Source organism: Octopus bimaculoides, chromosome 18 (genome assembly GCF_046866305.1).
Source record: "Octopus bimaculoides isolate indiv1 chromosome 18, ASM4686630v1, whole genome shotgun sequence".
In the NCBI taxonomy this organism is placed as follows: domain Eukaryota; kingdom Metazoa; phylum Mollusca; class Cephalopoda; order Octopoda; family Octopodidae; genus Octopus; species Octopus bimaculoides.
The window spans coordinates 4,291,695-4,307,962 of record NC_142945.1 but is presented as its reverse complement, the minus strand read 5'-3'; the positions used below and the strand labels follow the sequence as shown (position 1 = coordinate 4,307,962).

At 33.8% G+C, this 16,268-nt stretch overlaps 1 protein-coding gene across 1 annotated transcript; it reads left to right on the top strand.

The window, feature by feature from the left end:
• Nucleotides 1-211: 211 nt before the first annotated feature.
• Nucleotides 212-15,123, top strand: LOC106881515 (uncharacterized). Its single transcript, XM_089365982.1, has 10 exons — nt 212-360; nt 2,039-2,229; nt 3,941-4,129; nt 4,284-4,496; nt 7,960-8,148; nt 10,679-10,778; nt 11,947-12,140; nt 13,029-13,220; nt 14,003-14,218; nt 14,840-15,123. Exons 1-10 carry the CDS (start codon nt 297-299, stop codon nt 15,023-15,025), a joined length of 1,734 nt encoding a protein of 577 aa, XP_089222108.1. The 5' UTR covers nt 212-296; the 3' UTR covers nt 15,026-15,123.
• The last annotated feature ends 1,145 nt before the right edge of the window (nt 15,124-16,268 follow it).

Below are 16,268 nucleotides of genomic sequence, written 5' to 3'. Positions count from 1 at the left end.
TCCAAAACTAAAGCGTCAGACACTGAAATACATAGTATAAAGAAATTTCTCAGAAGCTGTCTACGGTGAATGATTGATATAAACAAAAAAATTATCGATAATTTTAAGCAATGAATAGAATAGCTATATCGCTTAAATGTTGAAATTGTAATACTTAATGCATCAAGTACATAACTGTTGAAAAGAAGCATTTCATAAACTTAATCGCCAGACACCTATTGATTTGTGGTCGAGAGAGGACTATTAAAAAGCAGCACCAGTTGCTAACTTCAGACCAGTGTTTCACGGTTGAAAATATGACGGCTCGAATTTCAATTAGAGTTTTGTTCGTGTTTGTGATTGCTCTTACTGAAAATGGAGGTACGTTTTATATATGTATATATTTATATCTCTTTCACTTGTTTCAATCATTAGACTGCGGCCAGGCTGGGGTACCGCCTTGAAGAATGTTTAGTCGAATGAATCGACCCCAGTAGATAAAACAGGGGACAACTGATGAAAGGAATTCTTTTTATTTTACTTGCCTCGTTTCTCTATTTATTTTATTTCGTTGTTCGAAAAAAATTTCGTTTTCTATGTTTTTGTTTTTATGTTCTCGTTTCTCATTTTGTTGACGTTTTTGATGTCCTGTACCCATATGTGCATGTATATATACATATATATGTAGGTATACACATATATGTATGTATATATGCATATATTATATGTTATTTATATCATTATATATATATGCATGTGTATGTATGTGTGTGTGTGTGTATGTAAGTATGCATATATACATACGTACGCGCATACATACATATATACATACGTACATACATACATATATATACTTCAAAAAACCCTACATTCAAAAGCACCGTTTACAAACCCTATGCTAGGAATGACCAATTTTAAATACTATTGCAACTTACACACAAGATACAGTAAACTTATATGTATACCATTCTGCCTAAATAATGGAACTACAGATACAATATCCCTGCATATCTCACGTCTGCTTTCACTTCTCCACTTCACTCTCTATTTCATATCTTCTCTAGGATAACTATTGCTTAACCATTTTCTCACACCATCTTCGATGAAGGAATATAAAAAATATCCCAGAAACAGTCGTAAGACCTACTCTTTATAAATGTTCTGAAATCTTTCACAGTCTTGGATTTTTATCTCATTCTGTTATTTTTATATAAATTTTTTACTTCATTCTGTTAATTTTTTTATATTTTTTTTATTTCATTCTGTTAATTTTATATATATATATATATATATATATATATATATATATATATATATATATATATATATATATATATATATATATATATATATATATGACTGGCTTCTTTACAATGGATTTTTTTCAGTTTCTATCATCCAGATCCAGTTACAAGTCATTGGCCGGTTCGAGTCTATAGAACAGAACCCGGGCCAGAAAGCAAGCTCCTTTTCACATAGCCACCCGTACAGCCGTGCTGGCGCTCTACTTTAGAGGGTTTAGTCGAACAAATTGACCCCAGGACTTATCCGTTCATTTAAATCTGATTTTTATTGTATCGGTCTCTTTTTGCCAAAAACTAAGTTACAGAGATGTAAGCACGCGGGCATTTGCTCGACTAAAGGCGGTGCTCTAACATGGCCGCAGTCAAATGACTGAAACAAGTAAAAGACTAAAAGACTAAGTAAACATCCTCTCTGGTCGTCAAAAGCACGTAGTGTACCAGAACATCCCTTTCAGAACCGTTTATTTCTCTGATGGAATACGACAGGGACCCATTCTCTGAACGCTTGTTTTTTAACCTCAACGTAAACGATATCCCCATTTCTCCACATGCATACAAACTCATTTTCTTCTCTTACAATCTCCTGTTATGTCGAGTCTTTACAATTTACGTTTTAATTCTTCTTGGTGAATGTATATTTTTCTCTCCGCGTGAACTTTTATAAGGTTTATATTGAAATTTTATTCAATGTGTATTGTATATTGTACTATATTGTATATTACCTGCTAATCACTCTCTTTATCATTGTCAAACAGTAAAAGGAGTAAGCAAAACTGATGAAGAAGTTGTAAATGAAGTACTCCATTTGCCAACCCCGAATGAAATCATTGAAGAAATAGAAAATGATCCAACTTTTTGGGATGAGAGGAATGTAAGATTCCAGCTAGCTGCTACTTTCGGAAAACTTCAGTTCGAATCTTTAAAGATGATCGATGAAAACTTAAAGGTAACTTCAATCTTTTTAAAAGTTGATATAGCTTTTCAAAGATCAGGGAAAGTGTCGAAATGTAAGCACATAAATAAGCATCTTCTAAAGTTATTTTCAACGACAAACAGTATAATATCCTACGAGTTCTAATATTCTAGCAGTGTCAAAAGTTACTTAAGCAATAATTATAGCTGCACCCCTTACCAAGCTACATCACTAACTAACTGCTCTCTTTACCCTCCTCCACCAAAAAGCTAATGGATCTCCAACAGTTTCGACGATGTGTGATCAATTGTTCAATCAATAGAAGAGCCTATTCATTGAATTAGCATTTAAACGGCTGAATATTCCATATATATATATATATATCCTTAATGCTATTCTCAAGTAGAAACAGCGTGTTACTCTGTGTGATAGAGAAAGCCTTTTGAATCATAATTTTTGTCGGTATGCAGTGGTGTCAAACATGAAATGATTTTGCAGGAGAATAAATTTTAATGATCCAATTATGAACTCTTTAAGATGTTTGGATGACATGTTTAGTATTAGCTCACTAACTACCGACACTTTGGTCCTTGAATCTGACATTTGCATGTATGTGTGTTTGTGTGTGTGTGCGTGGAGAGAGAGAGGAAGAGAGAGTTTTTGAAGTGATGTACAGATTTTTGATAACTCTGAAAACGGAAGAAAGCCCTAAAAATGTAATTAAATATATATATATTTAATTACTATATATATTTAATAATATAATCATTCAATATTCTGACTACCTTGTTATTCTCAATATATATATATGTATATATATATATATATATATATATATATATATATATATATATATATATATATATATATATATATATATATATATATATATATATATATAGTTTTAGGGAAAATAACCAATTTTCAAGAACTCATCGATGAAAATCCACTATCACATATAGAAAAATTAATAATTAAAAGCACAATAAATGAGTATAATATAAAGTAAAGTAAATATCATAAGATAAATATAATAAAAAGATTACACGTGTTTCATAACCAATTTTCAAATAGAAAAGAAATTAAACTTAAACTTCGTTCAACTTGTATTTAAAAAAATGATAATTTAAAACAATGATAATTTATGTAAGATGTTTTTTGTATATAATATACATGTTATTATAATGGATGAAGGGATGATTATTGAATGGTTATTATTTTGATATTATGATATTTTTTTAATAATTTTTCTATCTTTATATAATAAGTATTTCATATTAATTCATTTGGTACTTATTGTTGGTTGAGATATATATCTAATTATTGTTCTACTTACGATCTGACGAGTAGCTATATTTTTGAATAGAACTTATTTTCGATAATTTCAATTGATTTTAATCGATTTAAATTTCTTTTCTATTTGAAAATTGGTTATGAAACACGTGTAATCTTTTTATTATATTTATCTTATGATATTTACTTTACTTTATATTATACTCATTTATTGTGCTTTTAATTATTAATTTTTCTATATGTGATAGTGGATTTTCATCGATGAGTTCTTGAAAATTGGTTATTTTCCCTAAAACTATATATTTTATATATACTTTATCTATAAGGCTCAATTTAATTTTAATTTTTTATAAATTGATTTTAATTGAGTTTTTTACCTGTAATTTTGGATTTTGTCCCTAATATTATTATATATATATATATATATATATATATGAAATCTGCTTTACAGGTGATGGTTGCAGGAACTGTCAAAGAAATAAAAGACATGAATGTGACGAACTGGGAAAGTATTTTAGATTACTTGGACAAAATTCCTTATTTGGAAATGATGGAAGAGAGAAGAAATTTCACTGAAGATTATATCATAGTTCCTAAAACCGAAATGCTCGACTTTGAAGAAGACATTGATACTGGCACAGTAAGTCAGGCATTCTGCTTTCTTTTTTGTTTTCTTTTTTTTCTTTTGTCTTTTTCCTTTTTCCTTTTTTGAACCTATATATATATATATATATATATATATATATATATATATATATATATATATATATATATGTTGTTAACTTACTTTCCAGGCGTTTATGATTGAGATTTGGTTCGAGAAACTGATAAAAAATTATTACATCTTGAAGGAGATGAACATAAATATTACCAAATTAGCAGATTTTGTTACAAGGGGAGAAAAAATCACCGTTGCTAACGCTCTCATCGGTATAGACCACAAACATAGAGCTTTGATGGACATAGCCATCTTACGATTTCCTGATATCATGCATCCTTACTTCATGGTAAGTACGCTTGTTCTCTCTCACTGTCTTTCTCTCTCTGCCTCTCTCCCTATCACACTCTTTCTCCTTCCCTCTCTCTTTCTCTCTCTCTCCCTCCCTGCCTCTCATTTTTTCTCTCTCTCTCTCTCTCTCTTTCTCTCTCTCTCTCTCTCTCTCTCTCTCTCTCTCTCTCTCTCTCTCTCTCTCTCTTTCTATATATATATATATATATATATATATATATGTATATATATATATATATATATATAGATATGCAGGGCAGGGAATCATCAATTAGTAATAAAATTAATAATTAACAATTCTGCCGGGTAGCTCAGTATGAAAAAAACCTTCTTCGGTAAAAAACATTTATAATCATAAATATATAGGGATTGACAGTAACCTGCTTCTCCAACATACTGAGAATTCAGAAATAGCAGTCAAAGAACTACTGATTTCAAAACTACAAATTATTACTCTAGATTGATAGCGATATTTTTGATACACACAGAACAAAAAACCGATAAATTTCTTAACGTCTTCCTCACGTGGTATTGATGTTCACATGGTCAAAATTAACGTGAGTTATTTAGACATTAACAAATTTATTAGAATATTTAGCTGAAGATCAGAATAGAGTATTATGTACTCTTAACTGTGAAACAATTGTACTAAATTAACTAAAGGCAAGTGTTTTTTTACTCTTCTCTACTGTTTTTTGTTCTGTGTGTATCAAAAATATCGCTATCAATCTAGAGTAATAATTTGTAGTTTTGAAATCAGTAGTTCTTTGACTGCTATTTCTGAATTCTCAGTATGTTGGAGAAGCAGGTTACTGTCAATCCCTATATATTTATGATTATAAATGTTTTTTACCGAAGAAGGTTTTTTTCATACTGAGCTACCCGGCAGAATTGTTAATTATTAATTTTATTACTAATTGATGATTCCCTGCCCTGCATATCTATATTTTAATAATAACTCTAAGGTGGATGGTTAAACCGCAGGAATTCGTACGAGTCTCTTTCCTAAGCGGGACTATTTCTGATACACACTGAATTGAAATTCATTAGGGCGAGGGATTTTGAACTTACTGGCCGATAAATTTCTTAACGTCTTCCTCACGTGGTATTGATGTTCACATGGTCAAAATTAACGTGAGTTATTTAGACATTAACAAATTTATTAGAATATTTAGCTGAAGATCAGAATAGAGTATTATGTACTCTTAACTGTGAAACAATTGTACTAAATTAACTAAAGGCAAGTGTTTTTTTACTCTTCTCTACTGTTTTTTGTTCTGTGTGTATCAAAAATATCGCTATCAATCTAGAGTAATAATTTGTAGTTTTGAAATCAGTAGTTCTTTGACTGCTATTTCTGAATTCTCAGTATGTTGGAGAAGCAGGTTACTGTCAATCCCTATATATTTATGATTATATATATATATATATAAATAAGCAACACGGATTTCAAAGGTGATTGCAGTACGCACGTTTCATGCTACTTCAATTTATTTAAGTAATGCGAGCATTACCTTAAATGTAATATGAAGAGCAATCTTCAGCTGCACGAAAAATGCAGAAAAATTACTGTAGAAAAGACATATTATAAATGTGGCAACATTTCAAATCCAAGTGGGAGAGAGAATACATAAAATCCAAATGTGAGGAAGAATACATAAGTCCATCTTGACATAGCCGAGTCTATCAGGCTAGTAATTGATTCTAGACAAAAGTTTTAACTGTCTCTGATTTTATTGTTTCTTATCTAGTGGTGATAGCAAAGGGACAATTACTTCTAAAGAGAGGGAAGGTGTAAGCAGTATGCATGGACAAGGCTATAAAATGTATTAGAATCTAAAGGTTTCACTGGTCATAGTAGTATCAGGTCATTTTACTACTATCAAAGTGTTGAGGAATTAATGTTGAGGAATTACAGCCCTAGGTATATGGGTCAAATAGGTTTTTTACTTTTAGTCTGAATAGAGTAACAGTATAGTGGTACAGATAACAACAATACTCTAACCAATGTTTTCACAATAAGAGGTATGTTAATAAAATAAATAAAATAAAATGAGATGCAATTATTTTCCACAAAAATCATGAAATAATGTCAATATTGAATTCAGGGTCTCTGGATAGGGTGTAAAATTTAAGGATATTAAGTATATAGTGATCATGAAAACTATTTTGAATTATCTTTAAAAAATTATTAGCTGAAGATAAGATAATGATACTATTTAGGAGTATGTATATATATATATATATATATATATATATATATATATATATATATATATATATATATATATATATATATATATATAAAGCTCCGCACGAGATATATATATATATATATATATATATATATATATATATATATATATATATATATATATATATATATATATATATATATATATATATATTCTTTTTATTCTTTCATTTGCTTCAATTATTTTGACTCTGGCCATGCTGGAACACCGCCTTTAGTCCAACAAATCGATCGCAGCAAATCGGCTCTTTTGCCGAACCGCTAAATTGCGGAGACGTAAACACACCAGTATCGATTGTCGAGCGATTTTTTTTTGGGGGGGGGGGGAACAAATACATACACACAAACATACACACACATACATACATACACACGTACATACATAGATACATACATACATACATACATATATATATATGACGGGCTTCTTTCAGTTGACGTCTCCCAAATTCACTCACACGGCTTTAGTCAGCCCAAAGCTATAGTAGAAGACACTTCCCTAAGTTGCCACGCAGAGGGACTGAGCCCGGAACTATGTTGTTGATAAGGAAACTACTTACCACACAGCAACATACACACACACACACATACAGTTATTATATAATAACTATTTATGACTTGTTTCTTTCAGTTCCCGTCTACCAAACGCACTTCAATCGGATCAGGGCTTTAGTGGAAGACACTTGCCCAAGGTGTCACGCAGTGGGACTGAGCCAGAAACCATGCAACTGGGAAGCAAGCTACATACCACACGGCCATGCCTACACCTATGTATTTATTTCTTTGTTGCCCACAGTGGGATAAACATAGAAGGGGAAAACAAGGACAGACAAATGGATTATGTCGATTACTTTGACCCTAGTGCGTAACGTTTCTGTCAGCTCGCCGCCTTTAAACTTTTCTAATGGCCCGCAATTTGGTGGGAGGGGCCAGTTGATTACATAGCCCCAGTACGAAACTGGTACTTAATTTATCGACCTCGAAACGATGAATGGCAAAGTCGACCTCGGCGGAATTTGAAATCCGAACGTAACGGCAGACGAAATACCGCTGAGCATTTCCCCTGGCGTGCTTACGTTTCTGCCATCTCGCCCACACCGACACTTTTATCACATAGTCTTCACACAAACAGCCTGTCGTCTACGTGCATCAACTCCTGTATTTTTCTTATTACTGATCATGTTTCCATTGTATATATTTCTTTTAGGTATTTACTGTCCAGCTAATTGCTTACAGAAAGTCGGTACGTATCATATTTGTTGAACATGGATCGAGCGGGGTCCTCTGTCGGTTCAACTACGCCAGATATAAACCCAACAACGAGTATATTAAGACACTGAGGAAAGAAACGAAGGAAGCTCTGTATAAGGACATAGCAGTCTTGTTTGATATGGAATAAAAAAGAATCAGTTCTTAACAAACGTTGAAAATTTGGGACCTGTATAAAAACACATAAATACATACATACACTCACAAATATATATACACACACAAATTTAAACTGCAATTACGTTAAGTGATGGTTTGCTTAATAAATATACACTTTACCTTATGAGTTGAAAACTTCGGTATCTAAAGTATTTTTCATGTATAGAAATGTAAGACAAATCTTGAATAAAAATGGCCATCAACTGTTTCGCTTCGTTAGTTCATTATTTTGTAACTATATTAACCTACACGCATATACTCATATACCTACATACATACATATATATATAGATATACATACATATATATGTAGTGAAACTAACACCTCGATCGCCATTACATACAAAACTACCTATCGCCATTAGATACAAAACTACTATCGCCATTACATACAATCTTCTCATTTAAATATAAATAAACGCGAGCGTAGCGGAGAACATCAACCTTGTCATCACGTGACTGATCATTATTCGAATCGGCAACTTCTTCGAACCGTTCCCGCCAGAACGCAAACGGACCAATCACAGCCCTTAATAAGGTCACGTGATAGTGTTTTTCTGCTACCGTCTTGGAGCCGATAATTCGCTATAAATAGATCAACTCATACCCAACAATTTGTCTCGGTCCGGTTTCTCTTTGAGAACTGTTCCGTGTACCACACGACAGCAGCAGCAACAATCAGCCAGCGAGCCAGCGACCACTTCAACAGCTTCGTCCAGCCAACGATTACCACCGCCGTCGCCACATCAGCAACATGAGTCTACGACTACTGACCAGCATCATCGTCATGAGCAACACGATTCTACGATTACTACTAACCAGCATCAATCTCCACCAGCGTCTACACGACTTTCTATGTACACCAAACTAAACCACCGCGGCACATCTCTCTCTTCGATTCTGTTAGGTGACTTAGCTTCACCATGATAATAAACAGACAAGAGATTTCAGCCTGCGATAAACGTCTGTCCTCAAGGCCCTGGCATCGAAGCCAAAACACAACTAGTGATAAGCTCTGCCAAACGACGAAAGACGAACATCTGTATAACAAGAATCACGGCCCGGCATGGATGCCACAACATCACAACTAGTGATCAGCACTGCCACACACAGCCTCAACTCACTTCTTTCACATACAGACTCATACTATTGTGTACTAAAGAACTGGTATAATTGCTCACGTGTTACTGACTCTTTCTATCTACTGTAATAACTCACATACACACACATGTATCACTCACATACATACTTTTCTTTGTACGACGGCCTGTCTTTGATTATGTTCTTATATGTCGCATTCACACTCTCACACAGACATACACTTTAATGCTACAATAAATATCTCTGTTATTCATCTCATACGGTTCCCTTCTGTAGTCTTCATTGCTGGTATTTACGAATTCACATATGTTATCGTAGTATAACATATCATGTATATCATCTTTGATATATATTAATTTTGTGTTCGACCGTGTGACACGTTTAAATAAAAGGAGTCCTCTGTTTTTCCATTCGTCACCATATCTCCTTTTTGAGTTCGCACGGTCGTCCTTTACACACACACACACACACACATATATATATATATATATATATATATATATATATATATATATATATATATATATATGTTGCATGTCTCGTTTCTCTGTTATTTTCATTGTTCGAAAAAAGTTCATTTTCTTTGTTTTCGTTTCTCATTGTGTTTAAGGTTTTTTTTTTAATGTCCTGTACCTATATATGCATGTATGTATACGTATAGATGTAGGTATGTACATATATGTATGGATATATGCATATATTTATATATTATTTATATTATATTATATATATATATATATATATATACATATATATATATATATATATATATATATATATATATATATATATATATATATGTATATACACACATACATGTATACACACACACACACACACACACACACATATATATATATATATATATATATATATATATACTTTATTTAAAAGCAGCAGAAATATAACAAAAAACTGTTACTCGGAGTTTCACGTTCCCGTTCATCGGGCAGTTTTCTAACAAAACTGTTTGTTTTCTTGGAATAGACCCAGTACCAAACAACAACAACAGCATTAACATAAACAACAACGGCATAACTAACATAAATGTGAGGTTCGTTATTAAAGTTAATTGCCATTAGTTTAAAATTACGTTGTGATTGGTGGAAAATGGTGCAACATACGAAAGAGAAAGAGGGGGAGAGAGATACATTGTTCATACACACTTTCATACGTGAGAAACTGGACTTGTGCTATCCTCGGAAGTCACGTCAAAACATTGAGTGTCTGAAGATCTGGTTCTTTTGTTAAGGGAAGAACCACAATGGCAAATGCATTGGCAGCAACATTAAAAGCCATTAAGAACAGGAAGAGAAAAGGCCATCAAACATAACAATGATTGCTCTAAGTAATCTAAGTATTGATTTTTATTAAGTGGTTGAAATCATAAAAGTTGAAACATCAAATATTTCGATCATCGCTTCGAAATGGTACGACTTGTTCTGTCCCTGTTTTGCTTCCTGCTTGTTGCATTTGTAAGAGGAGTTGATCAAGAAGGTAAGTCGTTCCCTTTTTTAAACTTTTTTCTCCGCTTTCCGCTCTTGATAAATGACACCCTCCGATGGTGGGGTGACAAACACAGACACACACATAAATATATACATACATACATATATATATATATATATATATATATATATATATATATATATATATATATATATATATATATATATATATATATACGACGAGATTCTTTCGGTTTCCGTCTACCAAATCCACTCACTAGGCTTTGGTGGGCCCCGAAGCTATAGTAGAAGACACTTGCGCAAGGTGCCACGCAGTGGGAATGAACCCGGTACCATGTGGTTGGGAAGCAAGCTTCTTACCACACAGACACTCCTACGCGTATAAAATGTGCTATTTTACGTTTTGTATCTATTTACCACCGGATGAGATACATCTACCCTGCCGGATACTCCTGAACCAGTTGTTAAGTGTCCCACCCGAAACATTTGTCGTGATTTATAAAGATTCTAGCATCGTGCATCGGATCTATTTTAAAACGGGGGCCACATTTTTCATTAATGTTTTACGTAGTGTTTTTGGTACGGAAAGACTTTCAAACTTCGTATACTTATCTATTTTGTGTTATAGAACAGAAAAATGTTTTTGTATTCGAATTTATTTCATGTAAAAAATTGTCTTATTTCGATAATTTCAACCAATCACTGACAAGTATTCAGTTGTTTATATTTACTCCTTTGGCTGATTAAGCGATGTAAAGCGTATTTAATCTCCATACCTTCGTTTTATTTGCTTTTTTCATTTTAAATTTGCTTTAACCCTAACCTTAGGGTTAGGGTTAATTGTTTCAGAATCGTGTGTTTATGTAGTCGGCACTTAATGTATATCAGCTGAATGGACGTCAGTGATTGGTTGAAATTACAGAAATACGACAAATTTAACATGGAATAACTTATGGATTTCTTTTTTTTTTAAGAAGACTAAGAGAAAAAGATGTTTTATATGACACATTCTACCAGTGTTCCAAGTTTCAAAGTGTTTCGTTAATGAAAAATGTGGCCCCCGTTTTAAAAAAGATCCCGTGCATCTTCCGTTTTTCATTTGCCTTACATACATACATACATACATACATACATATATTACAAAGTATTTGTATTCCTTATGTCTTGTTTTTCTTAATTCTTTTCTTCATGTTAAGATGCTGGGAACGTGGCGGGAACTAAGAACCAACAAATACTAAAGAGAATTCGTCAAAATCTTCATGTGATTGATCCAGCGAATGTCTTGCAAAAATCCGGCGAAACAAGGGAAATTAATCCGAGATTTGAAATAGCAGCTACGTTTGGTAACCTGACTTTTGAATCGTTAAAACTAATGGATAAATATTTACAGGTAAGATCAGATAGTCGGAATACATCCATCCATACTTACATATACTTACATATATATCAATATAATATAATATAATATAATATAATGTTACAAACATGGAGACTCACATGCAGTGCTCAGAGTTTCCTGGCATCCAGACGCGTATCAGCATACCAAAATCAAGTTCATTACGGAACTAAAGAATAAATTTGCTTTGCTTGAGGCGATTCCAGAAGATATTGACGTAGAAGGGAAATGGAAAAACTTGGATAAAGCATTCAACCAGACGGCCAAAGAAGTACCAGTGGATCGTGATATTCTGATACGCATCTGGGAGGGATTCTCTTATCGCATTGATGTTGCCCATGCTGCAGGTGGTGGCCATATTGAACACATTGAAATATTGGCAGGAAATAAAAGTTGACTGTGAGTAAATACTTGTGATTTAGCTGGAGTTTTCTATTGCTTTTCCTTATTAGAATATTGCGAAATGAAATCGGTTCATTCTTTTTGAATAGTCTTCTATGTATGTATGTAATTGTGCGTGTGTGCGTGTGCGTGTGTGTTTGTCTTTCACCACTTGACATCCGGTGTGGGATTTGGTAGACGGAAACTGAAAGAAGCCTGTTGCATATACGTATATATCTCTGTGTGGGGTCCTTTGTGTCTGTATGTGTTTGGTCCCCACAACCCTTCCACAATCGGTGCTGGTTTGTTTACATCCGATAACTTAAGGGTTCGGTAAAAAAAAAAGACCGATATATTAAGTATTGGAGTCTATTTGTTCAAAGCAGTGCTCCAGCATGGCCCCATTCTTATGGTAAAAGCAAATAGAAGACGAATTTTTTCTATACTTTTAATTTTTATTCTATTTGTTTATGCTTTTTCTTATTTATATTCTGTTTTCAGATGATGGTGAGCGGAGTGATGAAAGCTATAAAAGATATGAAAGTTTCAAGCTGGGAAGAACTGCTGGACTATTTTGACGAAGTTCCATATTTAAAAATGTTTAACAGCACACGGGACGGCTTCCATGAAGGAATGATAAAGTTCGAGAGAGATGATGTCGCGAAATTATTCAAAGACATCGACTATACAATGGTGAGAATTTCACAAATTTGTGTTTATACATTCATGCACACAGACCCAGACACAAACAACCACACACACGCACATACACAAACACACACACACACACACACACACACACACACACACGTACACACACACATACACACACACACACACACACACACATATATATATATATTACATACATATACGAGGGATGATCACTAAGTGGACATCCCTTTTGCTAGAAGAAGACCACCTACGGTCTGACCACTAAGAAAAGATTGTTCTCAAGAAAATTCAGCAAACACCAGGACGTAAGTGAGCAAGACAAATGAAAAGATACGAAATATAAAGAATTAATCATAGACTGGTTTCTTTATTAACTACTTACGTAATTACTTACATAATTGTCTGCAACTCTTCAGTATGATCGTCCTTTGCAATATAATTTGCAGAACTATACACGAGACGTCCGCATGATATTGAACGTGTATATAGTTCTACCAATTACATTTGGAGTTATATTTCAAAAGTCTTCGTTTTGGCGCGCCAAATACCGGACATAATTCTGCACGAAATAATTTTCTGCGGTGAATTTGACGAAATACCGCTCAGCATTTCACCCGGCGTGCTAACGTTTCTGCCAGCTCGCCGCCTTAAGCCATTACTTCAATTAAGACATTGTAATTATCTGTCTAACTTCAGTAGTTTTACAATAATAAAAGGTAAAATACGAGAGCTTTTTCTTCTGCACCCTGCATGTCGATGTAGTTGGTTGTATATAAAATAATCAAAATCTTTATTTACAGGTAAACAATATCGAAAGCTGGTTCTACAGATTTATTCAAGATTCAACGATACTTCGTGAGACGAAAATAGACATTAGAGAGATAGCTTTGGTTGCAGCAACACAAGCATTTAAATATGATATAGAACATCTGATCCTTGAGAGGGACACCCAAACAGCCGTGGTGATGGATATGGCAATTCTACGATTTCCAGACGCCTATCGTCCTTATTTTCAGGTAAATACTTCTCTTTGCGTTTCTTACTGGGCAAATGTCTTCTACTATAGCTTTGGGCTGACCAAAGCCTTGTGAGTGGATTTGGTAGACGGAAACTGAAAGAAGCCCGTCGTATATATGTATATATATGTGTGTGTGTGTGTGTGTGTGTGTGTGTGTGTGTGTGTGTGTGTGTGTGTTTGTATGTCTGTGTTTGTTCCCCCAACATCGCTTGACAACCGATGCTGGTGTGTTTACGCCCCCGTAACTTAGCGGTTCGGCAAAAGAGACCGATAGAATAAGTACTAGGCCTCCAAAGAATAAGTCCTGGGGTCGATTTGCTCGACTAAAGGCGGTGCTCCAGCATGGCCACAGTCAAATGACTGAAACAAGTAAAAGTGTAAAAGAGTATACATTCGGTGTAACCTATAGATTCTTTATTGTCTATTCCATACATGATTGCTATACATTTTTCTTATTGCCTATATACATTTTATTACTAATAAATTCCTCATCACCAATACACTTTATGTAGCCTATATATTCTGAGTAGCCTAATACAATACTTAGCGCCTGTACGCTTTTATCTTGCCTATACATTTTTTAACATCACTTTCTTTCCTTTTTTTTTTTTTTTTTCAGGTTTTTGTCATCAAGGTGCTCGTTCGCCGCACATATGTTCGACTTTTATGGAAACGGACAGGTACTTCAATTGTTATGGGTAAATTCAATGCAATAAAATACCATCCGAACAAAAGATATATAGAACATCTGAAGAAAAAGACCCAGGATGCTCTTATGGCCGACATTGAAGATCTATTCAGTTAATCCTTAGATAAAGGCCACTTCAGTTAATACCTGAATAAATCGTAGTATTAATCATCCAGGTGAAAACAAATGAGCCTGTCTTCATTTGGTCTGAGATATATTTGTATGTGTGTCTTTTATCTTTAATATTTTTTTATTTGCTTCGTTTAGTCTTTGCTACTCTAGGCACAAGGCCCGAAATTTTTGGGGAGGGGTCCAGTCGATTAGATCGACCCCAGTTACGCAACTGGTACTTAATTTATCGATCCCGAAAGAATGAAAGGCAAAGTTGACCTCGGCGGAATTTGAACTCAGAACATAAAGACTGATGAAACACCACTAAGCATTTCGTCCGGTGTGCTAACGTTTCTTATTTCTTTACTGCCCACAAGGGGTTACACATAGAGGGGACAAACAAGGACAGACAAATGGATTAAGTCGATTATATCGACCCTAGAGCGTAACTGGTACTTATTTAATCGACCCCGAAAGGATGAAAAGCAAAGTCGACCTCGGCAGAATTTGAACTCTGTGTGTGTGTGTGTGTGTGTGTGTGTGTGTACATTGATAATAAGGAGAATGAAGAATTTGCTTATTTATATGCAGCGATTTATGCATTATTAGTACGAACAAAATCATACTTATATGCCCTTAAGAGATCGTACTATTAATGCATAAATCACTGTATATAAATGTACACTAATATGCAGTTAATGCGATCGGAATACGTTTCGGACAAATTATTATGAATAAGCTAACTGCCTTCAAAAAGCTAAAATCTCCCAATCTTTCACCTCTGTCTGATGTTTCTCGCCTACGTAGAATTCTTTTGAAATAGTAGACTTAAAAAATACCAGACCACCACCAGTAAACTCGACATGCTAGAAACAACAGGTAAACGACATCATTTCTGAAGAAACTTCCCTGCGTTCCAAAAAGCTAAATGTGAAACATTGGGAGTCTGTAGCTTTTTGAAAGTGTTGAGGTGATGGGTAAAATTCTTAAAGATTACTCTGTTTTTTCTCTAAGGATTACCAAGAATAAAAATTTGCAAAAAGTAAAAAATTGATTTGGTGTGGAGAGAGATACATACGAGGGGTGTATGGAAAGTCTTGAGCCTCAAAAAAACAAAACATGATACAAGACTTCTGATGAGGTACAAGACTTCAAGGCTCAAATCTTTTCATACACGCTTCGTATATACATAGAGAGAGAGAGAAAGAGAGAGATTCTCTTCAATCTCTATTCATGCAAAGCAGCTGGG